Below are 20,182 nucleotides of genomic sequence, written 5' to 3' on the forward strand. Positions count from 1 at the left end.
AACTATACAAGGCTTAATTGGCCCCAATTTTTAAGAGGAACATATGGAAAGGTATTGACTGAGATGATTGTTTTAAAAATTGTTTGGCCCCTATGAAAAAGGAACTATTAAAAAGTTTAAGTAAAAATAGTACTGCCTAAAAATATTTTAAATAATTGAAGTGGGTATTTATTTTTAGAAAATGTAACCAATGCACTAATAATTTTGTAATATTTGAAAAAATTAAAGACAATGGTGAAAGAAAATAACTTGCTAGGAAAGAAAACTGGGTTTGAGCTTTTAAAATATTTAAATCCATGATTTTTAGAAGTTTTTGAAAAAAGTTTAGAAAAAAATATTTATAAAAAACGTTATACTTCTAAGAGTGAAAGTTGAAAGAAAGAAAGAAAGGAGAATCAAACTCACCTTAAATACCAATTACATGATAAATAATAGTCTCTAAATTTACTAATTAAGTAATGTTGAATTTGTTTTTCTTGATCAAAAATCACCTGTTAATTAAAAAAAAAAAGTACTAATCTGCAGCATAACTAAAACTTTAAATAACAAATAATAGAATACATTTTGTATGATCAAATTAACCATTTATGTAATCATGCATGTAAAAATATTTGAACTGCTAAAACTTTGAATATATATTAGCATGCATCACACCACACCGTGCTAGTTTGTATTAAAATAGTTAGTTGAATTTGAAATAATTTTATTATTTTCTATGTTCATGCCACACTTCAGAAATGTCACGATACACCAGAAAATGTCACACTTCAGCATAGGCATATTAAAATGGATGAGTACAAATCAAAGTGGATCAACTTGGGTCACATGACCCATTTACATAAAATAATTTGAGTCATGTATTATTTACCCATTTGAATGTGGATTCAACCCATAGCACATTTAAATATTCTCATTTTTGTTTCCTTCACATTTTACAGTGCCGCTTTGTATCGACCTCTAGACAGCATACGCCCAGAAATTAGAACAATCAAAATAATTTTGGGGCAGCAGCCAGCTGGTGCAATGAAGATGATGACACTGTTGATTGTCAACGTGCAAAGTACTGCATAACCTGAGAAAACAAACAGCATACCAGCCGACTCCAAGGGCATAATAATCAGTCAAATAATTTGTGCATGCACTACCAAACTAAAATCACTAGGTATTGCGAAGTCCGTTACTATAAGCTATTGAGTTTACTCACATCTCAGCCACACAAAAAAAAATCTAATGACCCATAAACAATGATAGGATCCCAGAAAAGCTTCAGCTCTGCTTGCAAGAACCAACCAAGAGGAGCAATTTGGAATAGAACTCAAAAAATCCCAACAGTATAAACATTACAAGAGAATGTATTCCCACTGAAACCAATGCTTTTTCCTAGATGAAAATACATGGCAAATCCAACATTTAGGTCCTAATAATCAAAGATGAAAGTAGCATTAAACCAAAACAACATTAAAAATGAAAAACCATAACATACAAGAGCAACTACAATGAGAAGTTCAAATAAACAGTGAACTAGGCTGAAGGAAACAAATATATCATTAAAACAAATATTTTATTAACACTGTTTGTCTCATCTTCTGTTGTTTCTCTTATTTTTCTTCTTCTCTATAGGCCTGGTTCTTCTGATTTGATTCAATTCTGATCCCAAGAAGGATTAATGGAGGGGGATAAACTTGTTGGGCTTGGAAACAGTACCCCAAATTTATGGGAAGGTATTACAGACATTTCAGAAGAGCTTCATTCAAGTCTAAACAGGTTGTTAATTGGAACCGTGAGTACAAAATCCTGGCCAATCTGAGCAGGAATGTCAGTCTGATAAGAACTCAACATTGTCAGGATGGTGGTTGATCTTTATCCTGATATCTCAAGCTCTTTCACCAAATCCATGAATGCTTCATCCGAAGAGAAATCAAGTAAATGTAACAGCCAGTGCACAAGGCTCTCATGACATATGGGGGTCAGGGAAGGGCAAGCTTTGGCTCAATGGTAGAGGTGTTACACCTAAATCATAACCTCATAAGTTCAAGTCATGGAAACTAACTCTCTGTTTGCAGATCATGCCCTCTCAGACCCTTTGATATGGCAAAATCAGATGGCAAAGCTAGGCACAAATGGGATAGAGCCAGGGTAGATTTATGATCCATATAGTTTTATGGGTGTACCTCATCCCTTTATTTGTAGCCAGTCAAAAGACATGAATTATAGTTGCCACCTCTACTTTATTGTCAATATTTGTACCCAAAGCAAGGAAATCCATGTCCAGAAACTGTCAGGATTCAGCTCCACAAAGGCTTGGTGAAACTTTCGGGATTCAGTTCCACAAAGGTTTGGCGAACCTTTCAGGATTCAGTTCCATAAAGGTTTGGCTAAAATAAAAATACATGATGCAGAAGGATACATCTTGAAAGAAAATAAAAAGGGAGAAGCTGCTCCAATTACCAAAAGCTTGGTCTGATCCAAAGCGGTGAAGAAAATATAGAAACAGAATCATGTCTGACAGGGTATGGCTCTATCTTGCGATTCTCCAAACTGTAGATACCCATATCATAGCTAAATGGGTTACTGTTAGCCAATCCTATGTAGTCGTCAGTGAAGTAAATGCAATTCTTCCTGCATCCAGGGTAATCAGCAGCACAAATGGAAAAAGAACAGTTATTACCCAAAAATAAAGTCCCGCAGTTGTTCAAACTCTCCATCACCTCCTCGCACTTCTTAGACATCAGGTCCAACTTGTAAACTTCAAAACCCCAAGTTTTTAAATTTGAGGGGTCTGTGATCCCAGTCTCAAAAAGACGCCGAATGACCATAAGAATCTCCCCTCCCAACTCCACAAGATACTTGGTCTCGTAGAGCAGCTCATCCACAGGCGACGATGGTGCAAAAACTACTGTCTTCAAATGACAGCCAGTCAAGTCATGAATTACAACATGTCCTTCAAAGTTCACAGCTAAAAAATTACCATTGAAATAAATAATGTCATCAAATGGTCCAGAACGACATCCCATTGGAGTCCAAACTTCGTCACCCGGTTTTGCAAAAGCCATCTTACCAAATTGCGAATAGATTGCCATAACAACACAACCTGGAGAAGAAGGACTGGAGAATAGAACAGCTTTGTTCACAAAAATATCACGGAATTCTTTGGGAGTGCAAACAAGTTTGTTCAGATTTGCACATTTTTGTAGTGGTGGAAGTGGGATCTGGACTCGAGATAATGGATTTAGTAAGTGCATAACCATATCAATCCCAACAGTGACCAACCAACCATGGGAAGAGCCCCAGCACCGTCTTCCATGGATCTCAGGCAAGAGAATTTCATAAACCCTTTCACTAGATGGACAATAGAACCCACGCATGTCATTGTTTTCCTTCTCCATGAGCATCAGCCATGGTAGCTTTGAACATGAAGAGCAATCCTTTTGAAGGGTCACCAAATGCCATGACCTGCAGACCCCACCAAATCGCACATAATCTTTGATGGAGTGCAGGTGTCTTGCAATTAATTTTAAAAGATCATCCGGTAGATTGGACCAATCAGCCATCATTTCTTTACCAAGCCAACCTCTTAAGCAGAAAGAAACTCATGATTTGACTGCTCATTCCTGCAAAACAGATGCTCAGTATTAGAAATATAGCATATAAAAAAATAATCATCATGATTAGCCTAAATAAAAACAGTAACACAAGGAAATAAACTTTTAAGTGTGAATAATGGGATTTCTATACTATTAGAAAAAAGAGGGGGGGGGGGGGTGGAGGAGGCTTGCCTCACTTTTATAGTTAAAACACATCCGCAAATTTATCTATGGCGCTCTGGTTGGAGAAAAGTCGACAGAAAAGGAAAAAAAAAATCTAGGGAGAGGAAAAGGAGAAACACAAGGAACTAGTTTCTCTCTCCTGTTTGGTTCAACAACAGAGACTGGAGGAAAGAAAACAAAAGTCTATGTCATATACGAACATACCCACCACATACCCACTTTCTAAAGATGTTTAAAGGTGTCTCAGTATTTTTGAGTAGTTCCTCTCAATTTCTCTCTATTTCTTTGGATCTGGGGCATAAAAAAATGGGCCTTCCCCCCTCCCCTGCTGCACTAACCCCCTCTCTCTTTGTTCACTCCATTTCTTCTCTCCTTTCCATCCTATGTGAAAATCAAACTAAAGAAGCAGAGCAAAATTCATTTTTTTCCCTTCTCACTTCTCCACTTCTTCCCAACCAAGCTGAGTGTAAGTATAGAAGGGTTATTATGTGTTTAAGAAACTATTTAAAATATGTAGTTAATTTCTAGGGCTTCGTTTTGCCCTTCTGCCCTTATACACACGTCATAACCCAAACCGCTGGTGTGGCCATGAAAAGGAACTTTTGAAAATGAGCTAATAGAAGTTGCTGCATGTAAAAGGAGCTATTGAAAAGAAAAAGTTAACTCTTGTCTGAAATGTTTGTAATGACCAATTTAGATATATCATTTTAGGGAAGATAATAATGTATGGGTAATTTTGCAATATTTGAAAAGCTAAGGATGCTTATGGAATAGAATATGTTAGGGGAAAAAAAAAAAAACAGCTTTTATCTTTCTTTCTCGAGTGTAGTTGAGCAGTATCACAGGCCAAACAGTTCACACCGTGTGAAGGCCCATGTGGCACTAGCTAAAGCACTCTTGCTTAACTAGTTAGCCGAAAGAATACCGCGGTTTACCACCAGAACACCTTCACAACCATCGAATATAAAGTAAGTGGAAGCAATAAGCAATCATGTAAGCAAATGAGGATCACACGGTAAATTGTAAAGTAACGCAATTAATTACTAACACCTCTATAAGCAATGTGTGTTTAGCGAGGGAGGCAAGTAGACTAAACACATTTATAAATACTAGTGAGTTTTATAATAACTAATGAACACTTAACCTCCCCTAAAGAGCTTTCTATGTTTTTCTAGATCTTGCTTTAGGAAAGACAAAACTGACCAAAAATTCATACTCCCATTTCACACGAAGGCATAAAGACACTCAATGAATAAAACTTATACTACTAATTGCATGATGGTACACATCCAATGTACACAAGACAAGCGGTCACAGGCAAACATAATGCCCTGAACAAGCCCAGCTCATGACAGGTAGGAAAGCAAAGGGCAGCTGGCCTCTTTTGACCTTTTTTTTTTTTTGGTACCTTTTGGGAGAGACTGACTCAAGCCCAAATCTTTTTCCACGTTTGTAGACCTTGGAGTGAGCCTCGTTTTGGGCTCTCGCAACATTAATCATACGGCTATTCTGTTTGGCCTCATACCCCTCAAGCCTCACTCTCCCCCCCCCCCCTCTGGGGGCCTGTCACCCCTAGCCCATTTCCTACGCTTCTTTCAAGCGTTACGAGTGCCCTCCTGTGACATGAAGACAACAATTAGCTTTGGGGATGTTGTTGAACTACAAGAACCCCTCAGGAGGAAAAAGATAACTGGATTTGAAGTCTATCAAATCTCAGAATGATAATGTGCTTGCCATAAATCCAGCCCCCAATACTTGCATCAAAGTCACACAGGGCAGCCCCTCCTCCCCTAATTTTGGGGTGGTGAAAAGCGTAGCCATGGGTAGTGCTTGTTTTAAGGAGCACATACCTGATTGAGTTCTCCAAAAGATGAAATTGGTTAGTAAAACCATTGAAATGTCCTTCCAAGGCTCCCAGGATAGGGCCTTGAGTTTGTTAGAATAAATCGAAAAAAAGAGAGAAGGGAGAAAGATAAAATTACCACCAAAAACTCCTGGGCAGTAGCAAGAAAATGAACACTAATGTGACAGAGGCCAGCAGCAGCCACGGTCTTACGGTGAACTTATGTTTGAGAAAGCTGATTCTGTGGAATGCAAGGAAACCTAATGATAGATCAAAAAGGATTTTAATTAATTCATTTCTTAAAGAATGAAGAGGTGATGTTGTTTGCTTGCAGGAAATGAAAGGGGAAGATGTGGATCAGTTTATGGTCAATAGTTTATGAGCCCATGAGGCTTGCAGGTAGATTTTACTTGGAGCTACTGGTAATGCAGGGAGCATTCTTGTTTTGTGGAAGCATAATGTCGTGGAAATGCTGGACCACTCTGTTAATTCCTTCTCAGTTTCCTGCTTGTTTAGGAACATGGAGGATAACTTTCAGCAAATCCTCACTGGTGTCTACGGCCCAGGTGAAGGACCCTCTACTTTGAACAGCTTTTCTAGAATGAGCTTTTGGAAGTTAGAAGCCAGTGGGATGCGCTTTGGGTCATTGGATGAGTCTCCAATATGGTTGTATATCCTCGTGAAAAATATGGGGAAAACTCAGAGAACACTTGTTTGAGAGAGTTTCTGGATCTCATCAATGTGAATGGTGAATGCCCTCAATGATCTTTCACTCATAAGTGGTTCTTTTGGTTGGTCCAACTCTAGGAAGTCTCCATTTTTTTTTTTGAGGATAGATAGCTTCCTAGTCCCTGCAAATTTAGAAGTTCATTTCCTAAAATTTACACAGAGCCTCCAACCTAGGCCCATCAGATCACTTCCATATCCTCCTTGATATGGAAGGAGTCAAGTGTGGGCTAACTCCATCCCTATTTGAAAACATATGGCTCAAGCACAATGGTTTAGGGGATCAGGTTAAGCACCAGTGGTCTATGATCCACATCGGTTGAAGAATATATATATATATATATACACACACACACACACAGTCATTTTGCAATTTTTGCAAGGGCCTTTATATTGAATCAAAGGTCTTGAGACCAGTGAAAGGCATCACTTTCAGCTCCCTTAAGCCTTCTGCTGCAATGTGGCTTGAGAGGCCCTTCTCAAGCAGGACATACTCTGCATTTTTGCAGTTACAGAACAGGCAGTGTTGAGAGTTGTGTCAATTCACCTTCATTGCCCTGATTCCTAGGAAAGCCGGGGCTTGTAACATCAAGGATTTCCACCCAATCAGCCTTGTGGGAAGTATCTACAAGATTTCAAAAGTCCTTGCGACGAGGCTCAAAAAAGCTATTCTGGAAGTCATTGGACAGTGCGCCAACAGACTTTTGAGGCAGTCATCATGGACGTGTCCCTTATAGCAAACAAGGTTGAACATGCCAATTGCAAGGATAGGAAAAAAAAGGGGGGTGTGGGATTGTAAGTTTAACATGGAGAGGGTTCTTTATCAAGTTAGCTGAAACTTTCTTCTTTATATTCTTAGGAGAATGGGTTTTGGGGAGTTGTGGTTAGGGCTACAAATGAGTCGAGCCACTTGTGAGCTACTTGGTGCTCAACTCAATAATGACTTGCTCGAATTCATTTATTAAGTTAAACAAGCCAGCTTGAGCTCAAATCTCGAGCTCGTCAACTAAACGAGTCGAGCTCGAGTTGAGTCATGCTCAGCTTGCTATGCTCGCAAGCTGACTCATTTAACAACTTGTGAACCGGCTCATCAAACAGCTTGCGAGTCAGCTCGTTCATCAACTCATTTACTAGTTTGTTAGTAGCTTGTGAACTAACTTCGACATTAGGCTCGTGAACAAATGCAATATTAATCTCATTGATATTTGATTTTAATTTTCTAATTTAAAATATTTTTTCTCATCTTCATTAATTACAAATTAATTTAATTAGTTTAGTGGTTTGGTTCATTTATTAGTTTGAAATGAGTTTCAGTCGACTCAAGTTTGAGCTAAAGCTCAAGCTCAAACTCAAGCTCAGCTCGCTTGTTTTTTGATAGTAATAAGTTTATTGATAACAAAAATGAACACCAATTACACAAGGAGTGTACATGGGGTAAACAAATCAAAAACAGAAATTACAAGAATCTAGTAAATCAAAAACAGAAAAAAATGATTGGTTTCACAAAGCAACTAACCAATCCATCAACGTTATAAAGAAAAATAGCTTTAGGTCAGAAATTGATCTTTCTTTATCTTCAAAACACCTACTATTTCTCTCCCTCCAAAGACACCACAATAAACAATGAGGAACTATCAACCACATAAACCCATTTCGATAACGACAAAATCTGCCTTGCCAACATGCTAGAAGTCCCACTACAGATTGCGGCATAGCCCAGCTCACTCCAAACAAACCAAATACCATAACCCACAAGTCCATTGCAACCGGACAATGAATAAAAAGATGATCAACCGTCTCATTATTACACTTGCACATGTAGCACCAATCCAATAAAAAGATGATCAGCTCACTTGTTAATGTGAAATGAGCTTTAGTTGAGTCAAGCTCGAGTTATATATATGCTAAACGAGCCGAGCTCGAGCTGACCACAGCTCAGATCAGCACAACTCATAGCTGTGCTGCTAATGGATTGCAAAATGCATTACTATCCTAAGTTTCTATGCTCACCAATGGCTGCGGCAGGGGGGGTGTCCCCTCTCCCCCTTTTTGTTTAGCTTGGTTATGGAAGTGTTAAGCCTTATGCTGAATAAAGCCACCAAAGAAGGCTACTCAAAGGTCTCTGCTTAGGCTATGGAAGTTACACATCTTCGCTTTGTGGATGACACCATCATTTTGTGTGACTCTCAACAAATCCTTAACCCTTGATGCATTACGGTTGAGTTTGAGGTACTCTTGGGTTTGAAGGTGAATTTGGGGAAATGAGAGATTGTTCCGATTGCAGACAACACTAGAGGGTCTCTTCTCTAGGCTGCAAATTGGGGGCTTTCTGCATCACGTACTTCAATCTTCCTCTCAGAGCCAAATTCAAATACAAAGGAGTCTAAGATCACATATTTGAAAAGCTTAAGAAAAGCTGCCTTTCCGTCGAAAGGCGGGAGACCTACACTCACCAAACGCACCTTGACTAATCTCCCGGTTGATAATATGTACCTCTTCCCTTTACCTGTTTCTGTAGCCAAAAGGCTGGAAGGAATTTAACAGAGATTCCTTTGGGGAAACTTGAGGGAAGAATTTAAATATCATCCTATCAATTGGGGTAATAAAACAATCTATTCAATTGGGAAGCTCAGGGTTTAAATCCCTCTCTAGTTTTGTCAAAACCTTTCTGAGGAAATGGTTTTGGAGGTTCATGAAGGACAAAGTCCATATTACCACCAATGGCAAGGAATCATTGCTTCTAAATATGGTCTACAGCACAATGATTGGATCACTAATGTTATTCATCGAGAAATTTTGGGATGATTTCTTCCCCCTTATCAGATTTTGAGTGGGGAATGGGGACATCATGTCATTTTGGCACAATAACTGGTGTGGCCGAATGCCCCTCAATGCAAAATTTCCCTCCATTTTCAGTTTGGCTTGCAGCAAGGAAATCCATATCAGTCAACATCTTCAGATTACACATTGAAGGATTTTTTGGAAAATCCCCTTGTTTAGAAATTTTGATTGGGAAATTGACCACATCTTCAGATTACACATTGTACAAGTTTCAATACTGGAACACTACCAATGAACCAAAATGGATTCCAGATAGTAATATCAGATTCATGGTCAGATCCTTCTACACAGAACTCAATAGGAACAAACTGCTACAACTTCCCTGGAACTCCATCTGGAAGACAGCAGCCCAGGCTACTTTCTTCGCATGGGAGGCAAATGCATGGATAATGCTGAATATATTGACCAAATCCTCTTGCACTGCTCTTGGAACAGAAACTTTCGGAGCTAAGCCACTTAATGACCAAGCAGCAGTGGATCACCACCAGATCTATGGGAGAAAGAGTTATGGGCCTAGAGAAGTATATGAGCTATCAAAGAGATGAGGAAAATTTTCTCCATCATTCCCCTTGCTATCTTTTGATTTGTTTTGAGGGAAAGAATTAGGAAAGCCTTTGAAGGATCATATACGCGCTTATATATTACTGAAGACTGTTGGATTGCTATTGCAAAGACCTGCCATAGAGAATGGTCTTTGAACTATCCTCTAGTAATCAACTTTTGTCACACCTAGAGCGTGGGTGATCTTTTTGTGTTTGCTTGTACTTCAGTGGCATCCCCTTGATGCCTAATAAGAATTTTATTTACTAATCAAAAAAAGGAAAAGCTTTGCATCTGTAACTTCTAGAAGTTCCCCAAAAAAGCTTAAAGCTAGCACCATTTATCAAATGCATTGCACCCAAGTTTTACTTTCTAAAAGGGGAAGCTCGTCCAAAAAAGGGATAACCTCACCCAAACTACTTCTTATGAATGACAGTCACACATGCCAATGGCTAGGTATTAAGATGATCTAATTACAATAAAAAAAATTAAGAAAAAGGAACAGGGAACAAATTAAGCATCCTTTATTTGCCACAATAACACTACCAATTACCAAATTATGCTCCAGAATGCAGGTAATATAAGCACAACCATACATCATCGTATTGCAGCCAAATACAGCCCCATCGAACACATTCAGAGGATATCAGTTATTTACATGTGAATGCTGGTCTGGACATATTCTCCAACAGATTCATGTAACAATTTTTAAAATGACTATAGCCACAAATCACACTTCATTGAAAGAATGAAATAAACAATCTAAAGATTATTAATATAAATGAGATGTGCATTTCCTTGTTAATTTGTTGATATTCTAAATTAACCCCATCACCAAGCACAGGACTAACACCTTTCGCACTTGAAACTATGTGTAATTTGGTATTGGAAATGAAATCCTACGACTTCAAGTGAACACTGTACCTATTTCATACTCTTAACACATTTTATGAAACATATAAAAGTTTCCAAATGACTTAAGGATAAGAATTGTAGCTATGAAATTTAATTGATGGTTTAAAGAGATGAAGATCAAGATACAATTTAAAAACATCTTGTCCTCCCTCATGTACTCCTCCCTTTCTTAACAAAGTTTTTTGTTTATACACAAAGGGAAAAAAAACAAAAAAACAAAAAAACAAAAGAAGATTTCATTAAGAGGAAGTTCCAAGACAAAATGTTTTATTCACAAAATATATTCGGTGAAAGTTCAAATAAATACAGTAGCTCAAACAAAGAATGAAGCATATAGAATTCTCATAACATACCTACCTACCTACATACGTACATATATATATAAACTGTAATAGTCAAGAAGAGCATAGAGCCAGTTCAATTATCACAAACAAGGCAAAATGAAGAATCAATCAGGCTAAACTTTCAAAGTTTTCTCTGTACATGACATGAGCACTCTGCAAGAGAGAACTGCTGAAAAATAAAATTTCCCACGATATTCTTCCAAGTTCCAATTTGGTGTCGACTCGTTATAGTGGGTAGCAAAAATTTTTTGAAAAAGGTATTATTGACCCAGTTCTGAATGGCATCAAAAAATGAAAGGGAAAGACATGTTGAAGAAATTATTGTTGCCTAGGGACATTTCCTGGAAGTTAATTTGCAATATGAATAAGCTGTAGGAAAGCTACGCACGTAAAACACAGAGTTTACGACACTAAAAATAACAGGGATTGTTAATATGAAGAAAATTAAAAAGTAAGCAACCTAGAAAGGGTGGAAGAATACCTGGATGCTGCGGCTTGCAGATCCACTTACATTTTCTTACCCATTTCCAATTTTCGAAGAACAGAAGCAAAGATGAAGAGAAATCTGGACTTTGGTTGAAAAAAAGGGCAAAATTTTGGCCCTCAGAAGTTAGAAGCTTCTCCGGGACTGGGGTTCGTCCAGGAAAGGAAAATTAAGAGAGAAAAATGTTTCCTACAAAGTGGGTCGCAACACGAGCCAAATCGTTAATGAGTTGACTTGAAAATATTTAGATATCAGAAGGATTCTCACGATATTTTTAAGAATTTTCAAAAATTTTATTATCAAAAATAGAATATTTGTCTGAATATTTTTATTTGGTTTGTATTTTTTTTTAATAGGGACTCCAAGACACCACCGTGCCACTTCGTTACTCCGGGGTGCGGCACCAAACCTGGGGACTACCTAGCACACCGCAATACTGGCCGACCTATTAGCTCACATGTCTCTAAAGGGGTTTGTATTGTAAAATTTATAGGAATATATAGACAAGATTTTCATGTTAATTTTTTATTAACATGTGAATCTTGACTAGGGGTGGACATTGCTTGGTTAATCGAATCATTTCCCCCAAACTGTTAACCGAATCAAAGTTTTAATTAACTAAAAAATACAAACCAAAAATGAATTATTCAAAATAATTAATCAAATTTTCATTAATCGATTTTTAAATCAATGTCCAATAATTAATCGAACTGAATCGTCAAGTACAAATTAAAATTTAAATTTGCTCTAAATAATATTTTTTTCTTTCATAGTACTCAACATGATAATTTAAAATATTCACCATTAAAGCATTAATCTTTGTATTTTTTATATATTTATAATATATTGGTTGGATTTGGTTTATTGTCGTTGTTAAATAGGCAGGAGCGATAATTGAAAAAATTAAAAACTTCAAGCCAAAATCGAACAAAAAATGGTTAACTGATTTTTCAATTATGTTTGATTCGATTTTGCAATTTGGTTGTTTTTCCAATTTTTCTTGCACACCCCTAATCTTAACAGGCATTTTAAGAAGATAAATCATTATACTCTTGATAATTATATTTTAAATACAAAAAATTACTAAGAACATGTAATTAACTAAATTTATGTTATACAAGTCTTGATAAACAAAATTTTTTTTTAAAAAAAAATCAACACTTGAATAATTGAATTAACCAAAAAAATTGAGGTAATATGGAGTTTAAAATTATTAAATTATATTATTATAACTCAATAATAATACTACTTTCATTATGTTGAAAATTTATTATTTTAAATATAATAATTAAATGTAATAATACTATATCATAGGGACATTGTTGTCCAACTTGCAAAAAAAAAAAAAAAACTAATTTGGTTCAAAAAAATAAAATTCCCATGGAAATGGGAATCCCATTAAACTTACTTATTGGATGATGAGTATGAGATGTTCATGTTTGTAATAATCTTTCATTATTAGGAATGCTAAGAAGCGCACACATAATTCTCATATCCAAATAGAGGTGAAATAAAATGTAATGCGCATTACATTTCAAGGAATGTTGAAAAATGTGGCAAACCAGATGTGTTCTTCATGTTTTAAATATCTTATCTTAAAAATAAGATTATATACATAATATTATATTTAACCTATTAATTTTCAAAAATCTAAAACCACCCTTTTTTCACCTAGACCTAATTTTTTAAAATAAAAGTTACCATAAAAGCACTATGTGTTGAGAAAGCATTTAAAATATCATGCAAATGATATGTGAGTGTATAATTGAGAGAGAGAGAGAGAGAGAGAGAGAGAGAGAGAGAGAGAGAGAGAGAGTTGAGTGGAGTGGAATTGCTTCCTCCTCCTCTTGTATTTTCTCCCAACTTTAATGAAGATCAGTGTGTTCCGTGGACGTAAACCAGTTTCGGCCGAATCACCTTAAATCTTGGTGTTCATTTTGCTTATTTATTTTATTTGTGGTGTGATTATTGGTCCTCGATCCCCAACACGAAATTCTCTTTTTTTCTCCTCCGTCATCTTCTCTTCATAAACCTTTATTTATAGGTTTGGATGCATTGATGATAACATTTAAATTCAACATTCCAACCACGTATTTATTGTCGATCTCCCAATAGCCAACCATCTTTTTGTTTGTATTTATTTATATTGTATTATATTTCTTTTCTTTTTTTGTATTTTTCTACAACTGTAGTTATATAAAAATAGAAAATATTTTTTCTTGTTATATTTGGCCCCTAGACAAAATAAGGTGTATATACTCTACTGTCTTAATCAGTTCTTATTTAGTAAACTAATTCAAACATAACCTCTATTCAAAGGCTATTTAGATCAAACAAACACTCCTTTAAGATAGTTACCAAAACATTCACATTTAAGCCCTAAAAAAATATGCTACAAAGAAGACACGAGGTTATGTTTAGTTTGCGTAATGCCTACTCTAAAGAATAAATTAATTATGATAAGTTACAGTTAGTTATGTAAAACATGCATTATTACCATAAAGCTAATAGTGAAGTGAAAATTTTTAAAAATATATGGCAATGAATAGATAAAAAAAATTTATTTGTAAAATTTATCATGCAAATGTTTATGCCTTTATTATTACATGTTTGATGAAATAATAACAAATATACGAGGAATAACTATTAAAACTATTCTCAAATTTCTCGTCGTATTGCATTCTAAGGGATAACTATTCCGCAAACTAATCATAATCTACGGGTTTGGTATCATTGTCAAAGATTATGAAAATGAAAATCAAAAATTAAAAATTAAAAAAAAAATTAAAATCAAAATTGCAACATGCTTGGTTGATATTTATAACTACCTAGTATAAATTAGAAACTTAATAATTAAGATAAATATTTGTTATCACCCTCAAATCAAGCAAGAATTAAAAAAATATACAATCTTAATAATAAAAACATAAAAATTAAAATTCAAAATAGAATAATAAAAATAATTATTATAATCATTTTACTTAATTATCTTCAAAACTCATTCTTTAGTGCTACCAGAACAATCTTATGACGCATGAAAATTCTAAAAAATACAGTAAAAATATATTTTAAATGACTAATTATTTTTACAAATTTTTAAAAATAAATAATTTAATTCATAATAGTTAATTTTGCATATTAAAGTAATTTGATAAAAAAAAAGTTGTTTGAATAATTGAAAATCATAAAATCTGTTTTTTAATTTTTTAGAAAAAAATTGAAAATCGATAACATAAATAGAAAGTTGGTGATATAACTAAACCCACTTCAGGCCACATTAGTAGAAGAAGTAAATGAACTGTACCTGTGTCTCTTCCATATGGTTATGATTGCCCATTTAAAATGGATTTGAGTCTAAGGCATAGTGAGTCAGCAACCCATTTATAATTAGGTCAAATTGAACCTAACCCATTTACTTTACAAGTTAAGCAGTTCAAGTCGAATACCCATCATTTATGCTTGTTCAAAGGCTCGACCAATATTCCTAACCCACCCAAAGAACCAACCTAATGTAAAGAAATGATTTTGAACTACATATGGATCATTTGGCAAATCCATTTATAATCAGCTCAACTTAAATCCAACCCTTTTAACTTACAGGTTAAGCAATTCAAGATAGGTACACATCAATTTATGGTTGTTCAAATGCCTACCTAATATGCCCAACTCACCCAAATTGAGCTAACTCAATGCCATTGTATTTGAACTGCAGTGGGTTAGTTGGCAAGTCCAATTTATATAACTTGAATATATGTTTTAGGTTACAAGTTGAGTGTGTAGCCCATTTAACTCTACCAAACTAAATGTAAATTACATAGATTTAAAAACAATAATAATAAGCGAACCAAATTATAAAGGTAAGCTAGAAGGTATTATTGTTTTTTTTTTTTTTATAATGAGAAATCCAACATAAATTTAGCTTGAATGATGCTTCCACACTAGCATTTTTAAAGTGATATAGCTTGTTATATTTTGCAAAATTTTAATCTCATGTATTTTTTTATGTTATTGTTTCTTGTTCTTCATTAAAAGGAAAAAAAAAAGACTAACTAACTAACTAACTAAACTGTCGACCCACTCAATAACTAAATTAAACCATATAGTTACCTCTTCAACTTTTAAATTAGATTTTCACCAAATCAGGGAGGTTGGGTCAATGGAAATTTTGAGCCCAATTCTATCCAACCTAATCTCTTAACACTCATACATCTTGTACCCATCTTACCCATGTCCTACTTTGGCACTTGCCTATGGCCTAAGTGTAGAGAGCTGGGAAATTTAAATAATAAGAAAATAAGAAAAATGAGGAAATTCGGTTTGGTGAAGACCTAACCGTTGACGGTTCGGAGAGCGGCACAGAAAACTATCGACGGTTTTGTATTTATCGCAGGCCGATTACAGGTAAAACAGTAAAAAGGTGGGTTAAAACCCAAACCGTCAACGGTTTATGAGGGGTGCAGAAAACCGTTGACAGTTTTCTCTGCAGTGCTGAAATTTAAGAAGAACCGTGAGCCACTTTTATAAAATCAAAACAAAATCTCTCTCTCTCGCTCTCTCTAAACCCTACGACCCTAACCCCCTTCTCTCTTCATATTCGCTCTAATTATAACCCATTTTGATTATCAGAAGCTACTACAAGGTTCGTGGGGTGATTCTCTGCAAATTAACCGAAGCGGATCGTTGAGTTGGGATTCCAGGGCACCACTCCAAAAACAGGGTAAGTAAGGTATTTTAGGGTTTAATTGTTAATTTAGAGTATATAGGGTCTAGGAAATGCTAAATGAGAAATATTATGGGGCTTGAGTTGATTAATTTGGGGAAAATGTAATTTCAGGGTTTTGAACTTCGAACACCGCAGGTCTGGATTTAGGGTTTTTAGCAGGCCTCTTATAAAATAGGTAAGGGGATAGATTAAGTAAGGTATTTTTAGAAAATTAATTATTGAATATACAATATTTGATTCAGAAATTTATATAAGATTTAGTTTAGTTTTTGGGAATACTAATGTTGAGCTGAGAAAACTTTGAAAACAGATTTAATATTAATTTGTCAGTAAAATATGTTTTCCTAGGCCAAATAATATATTGTAGAGTAGTACTCACTTGTGTGTGGCATAAGTATAAATTTTACTGTAAATAATGGTATGTCAAAATATTTTATGATTTCACAAAACAAGCATGATTGGACGACAGTTTTGAGGAAAAACAATAAACAGGATAGAAATAATATTTTCAGTATATTATAATATTCAGCCGACGCAGATGTCGTGATATTTAGCTGGCGCAGATGATGTGATATTCAATCGGTGCAGATGCCGTGACTAGATAAATTTATGACAGTTATTCATAAATATTATTAGAACAGATTTTACATAGAATCATGAAACGGTATTATACAGTTACATATGAAATATACTATATGATAGCAGAACCCTGATGACTTAGTTTAGTTTCAGAGCACGGTACCATAGCTATTAGATCAGGTGGTGCTACCACACATCTCATATAGATTGTGGAAGAGGGATAGTCAATTGGGCCTAGAGTAGAGTAGTGTGCCCCCTTAGTAGTTTGGAACAGGCTGGGCAGACCAATCATACTTACAAACTAATCAGTTTTGGCTTAGTGTGGTAGGCCAACCATTGCTAAGTCCCACCTACGGGCCGCACAACCTGGTCATGTAGGGGTAATACATGATATCAACTAGCTAACCATCGAGGGTATGATTTCAGTAATATACAAATATAATAGATGATTTGTATGTATACAGTAATTTAGTATGATGGAGTATGTTATGTTGAATTATGATTTATTCAGACTTATACAAAACAATTTTACTTGATTTGTCAAATGTAGATAAACTATGTACAGATTTTTCTTACTTATCAGATATAATTTATAATCTACATTATATATTTATAACACAATAATACTTATGCTGCCACACACTGATATTAGTCTATCTCCCTTACTGAGAGGTGTCTCACCCCAGCAATACAAACATCTCAGGAAACACAGACAAACGAGCAAAGCGAGCTCCAAGATAGAGGAGGTTGTTAGTGTTACCTTGGTTGAAGGGTGAGTGTGATTGAGATCAAGATGGATTTTTGGGGTATGATCCTAGGATATTTATGGTCTTTTTTGGGATGTATATGTGTATTTTTAGTTACAGTAAAACTCTGGTATTGTATATAAAGTTAAGGATATTATGGTTTTCACTACATAATTGCCATGTATGTATGGACAGGTATATCCCCGGTTTCCTTTGGGGTCCGGGTTGATTTAGTTTATAGTTTATGGTATCAGAGTTATTGTAATTATTATTATTATTATATGGTAAAAAAATGAAGCAGAATTTTCGGGGCGTTACAATTGTGGTATCAGAACGTAGGTTTCTAAGTTCTGTACACTTTAATGCACAACAGAAACAATATCAGAGTATAAGAATAGATCTTGCAGAGGATAGTAAGTATCCTTATCCTAACTGATTCCTATACTCTAGTATAAATGATCCATAGGTTTGCAGAATCTCAAAACCTAATGCTCTGACATTTCCATAACCAGGCGATGTGAATCTTATAACACTTTTGGCTAGACATTACTTTGATGCTATCTGTAACGCCCCGAACCAAAAAACCCGGTCCGGTGCGTTAAACCTGAATAGACCATGCCTCGTGGTGCCTCGAACCCACCTTATGGGACCCGGGTGCCATGTTATTCACTACCTGTATTTGATATTCCATTAATAAATACGCAACGGAAAACATAAATATAATCTTCCACAAATAACAAAGTTTTCTACATCTAACTACATTCAAAACAAACCATATATCCACTTGTATCCACATATACATATATCTCCAAAAACATAGTCTACAACTTTCAGTATTTACAACCATCCATTTCTCAGAAGACTTAAAACATAAAACATAAAACATAAAATATATACATCCTAAAATATCACCAAAATTATACATTTTTTTTCTCAAAAATGCTATAACAGTTCGAGCTCTCTAAGCTCGATCTTGTGGAGGTCCTGAAAAAGATAAGTTCATATTCGGGGGAGACACATCTCACTAAGGGAAAAAATAATAAATTAAAACAGTGTTTGGCCAACTTGAGGTTTGAATATAACATATTATTCATCATTTGCAAATGATTAACACAATTTCGGAAATCATTTTCTGATCCTATTAACACACATGCAAGGTATTTTACCCACGAGATTACCTAATGATAGGGGTGATTACCCGCCCATAAAAGTAGAACCCTTTGCTCTAATACATTAGGCAAGCCAAATGTCACAGCTGAAGCATACCAGGGCACTCACCTTACTCAGTAAGCCCTTAAGTGATAGATTAATCTCGTACTCACACAGTTCATACAAAAATTTACCAGAAGGCTCCCAAGAATAGGAAAATCTAACTGCTCATACAAGTAGTTTTTCTTCTGCCCTAACACGTTATACAGTCTACTGCTACACCTGATACAACCAGGGCACTCGCCTTTCTCAGCAAACCCTAGGGCGAAGAGTTTGCCTCGCCCAAACGTAACATGTTTTACTAGCATAAATACTGATAATATCACAATACATTATTTTGTTTGCCATTATTCTGCATTTCTCAACTGTTCATTTTTTCATCTTTTACATTTAATTTCATTTCACTTTACATGGCTCTTTCCCATTTTATATTGTTGACATTTCACATTTCATGCTTCATTCATTCCCATTTTCATTCATTTCATAACATATCTAACATCTTTTAGCTGTTTTATCTAGCATCTTTTAGCTGTTTTACCCAACATTTTTCAGTTATTTTACCCAGCATCTTTCAGTTGTTTTACATGATTGCATTAACACTCACATGCAGCATATTTCATACAACATTTTCATACTTAGTTCATTTCTTGTATATCCTACATTTCATACATATAACATATTTTCACACAGAATTCTTATTTACTCATGCCATACTTTTTAGTAGTAAAATTTATATATATTTCCTGTAAAATAACCAACCTACATTTAACATTTATATGCTGAAAATATACCTTTTATTTCTTACATAATTATCTTGAAAATATCTTTCACTTTCATCCGTTCAATTGCACATATACGTATCTAATAAAACAGCCCTAGGCTCAGAAAGCATAATTTAAATGATTGGCATTTTAAACTCATACAAAGTCATATATAAGTATATTCATAACATATTTCATTCCCAATTAATTCATAAAAATCTGGTTTAATATATATATTCCCCCTTACCTAGTTTCTTGAACTAGGCCAACAGGGACCTTGAAAAGTTACGTGCGGCGCTCACCCGAGTCCTAAAATAAAAATCCTAGTTCCATTAAATCAAACCTAAATAAAATACTATTTTAATATTTCTTAAGTGCATAAATTTCAAATAAATAATTATACCTTCAAATATAAACAATTTACTTAATTTTCCAAATCTCACTCTCACTTTGGAGTGGTGCCTAGGAAATCTAAATTGAAAATTTACTCCAACCAAAATGATGACGATTGCAACTAGGACACCGTGGTGGTACCCGATCGTCGATTTAACAGCAGATTTAAGAAGAAATTGAGAAAATAGGAAAAAATTATCTTACCCCAGGAATGGTGCTTACGCCGCTCTCACGACAAATCCGCTCCGGCAAAAATATCGGTGGCGGAGTTAGGAACCCAACGGTACCTTCTGTTTCCCGATCGACCGAAT

At 35.2% G+C, this 20,182-nt stretch overlaps 1 protein-coding gene across 1 annotated transcript; it reads right to left on the minus strand.

The window, feature by feature from the left end:
• Window positions 1-1,302: 1,302 nt before the first annotated feature.
• On the minus strand, window positions 1,303-11,784 carry LOC131151103 (F-box protein SKIP23-like). The gene is made up of 2 exons (XM_058102305.1): window positions 11,458-11,784; window positions 1,303-3,611 (listed from the first exon to the last, which is right to left on the minus strand). Exon 2 carries the CDS (start codon window positions 3,552-3,554, stop codon window positions 2,445-2,447), a length of 1,110 nt encoding a protein of 369 aa, XP_057958288.1. The 5' UTR covers window positions 3,555-3,611; window positions 11,458-11,784; the 3' UTR covers window positions 1,303-2,444.
• Between the last annotated feature and the right edge of the window lie 8,398 nt (window positions 11,785-20,182).

The sequence above is a fragment of the Malania oleifera genome, chromosome 3 (assembly GCF_029873635.1).
Source record: "Malania oleifera isolate guangnan ecotype guangnan chromosome 3, ASM2987363v1, whole genome shotgun sequence".
Lineage (NCBI taxonomy): Eukaryota > Viridiplantae > Streptophyta > Magnoliopsida > Santalales > Ximeniaceae > Malania > Malania oleifera.

What these genes read in the sequence shown, in the direction of transcription:
- LOC131151103 (XM_058102305.1), bottom strand. Translation starts at nt 3,554, where the DNA reads ATGATGGCTGATTGGTCCAATCTACCGGATGATCTTTTAAAATTAATT.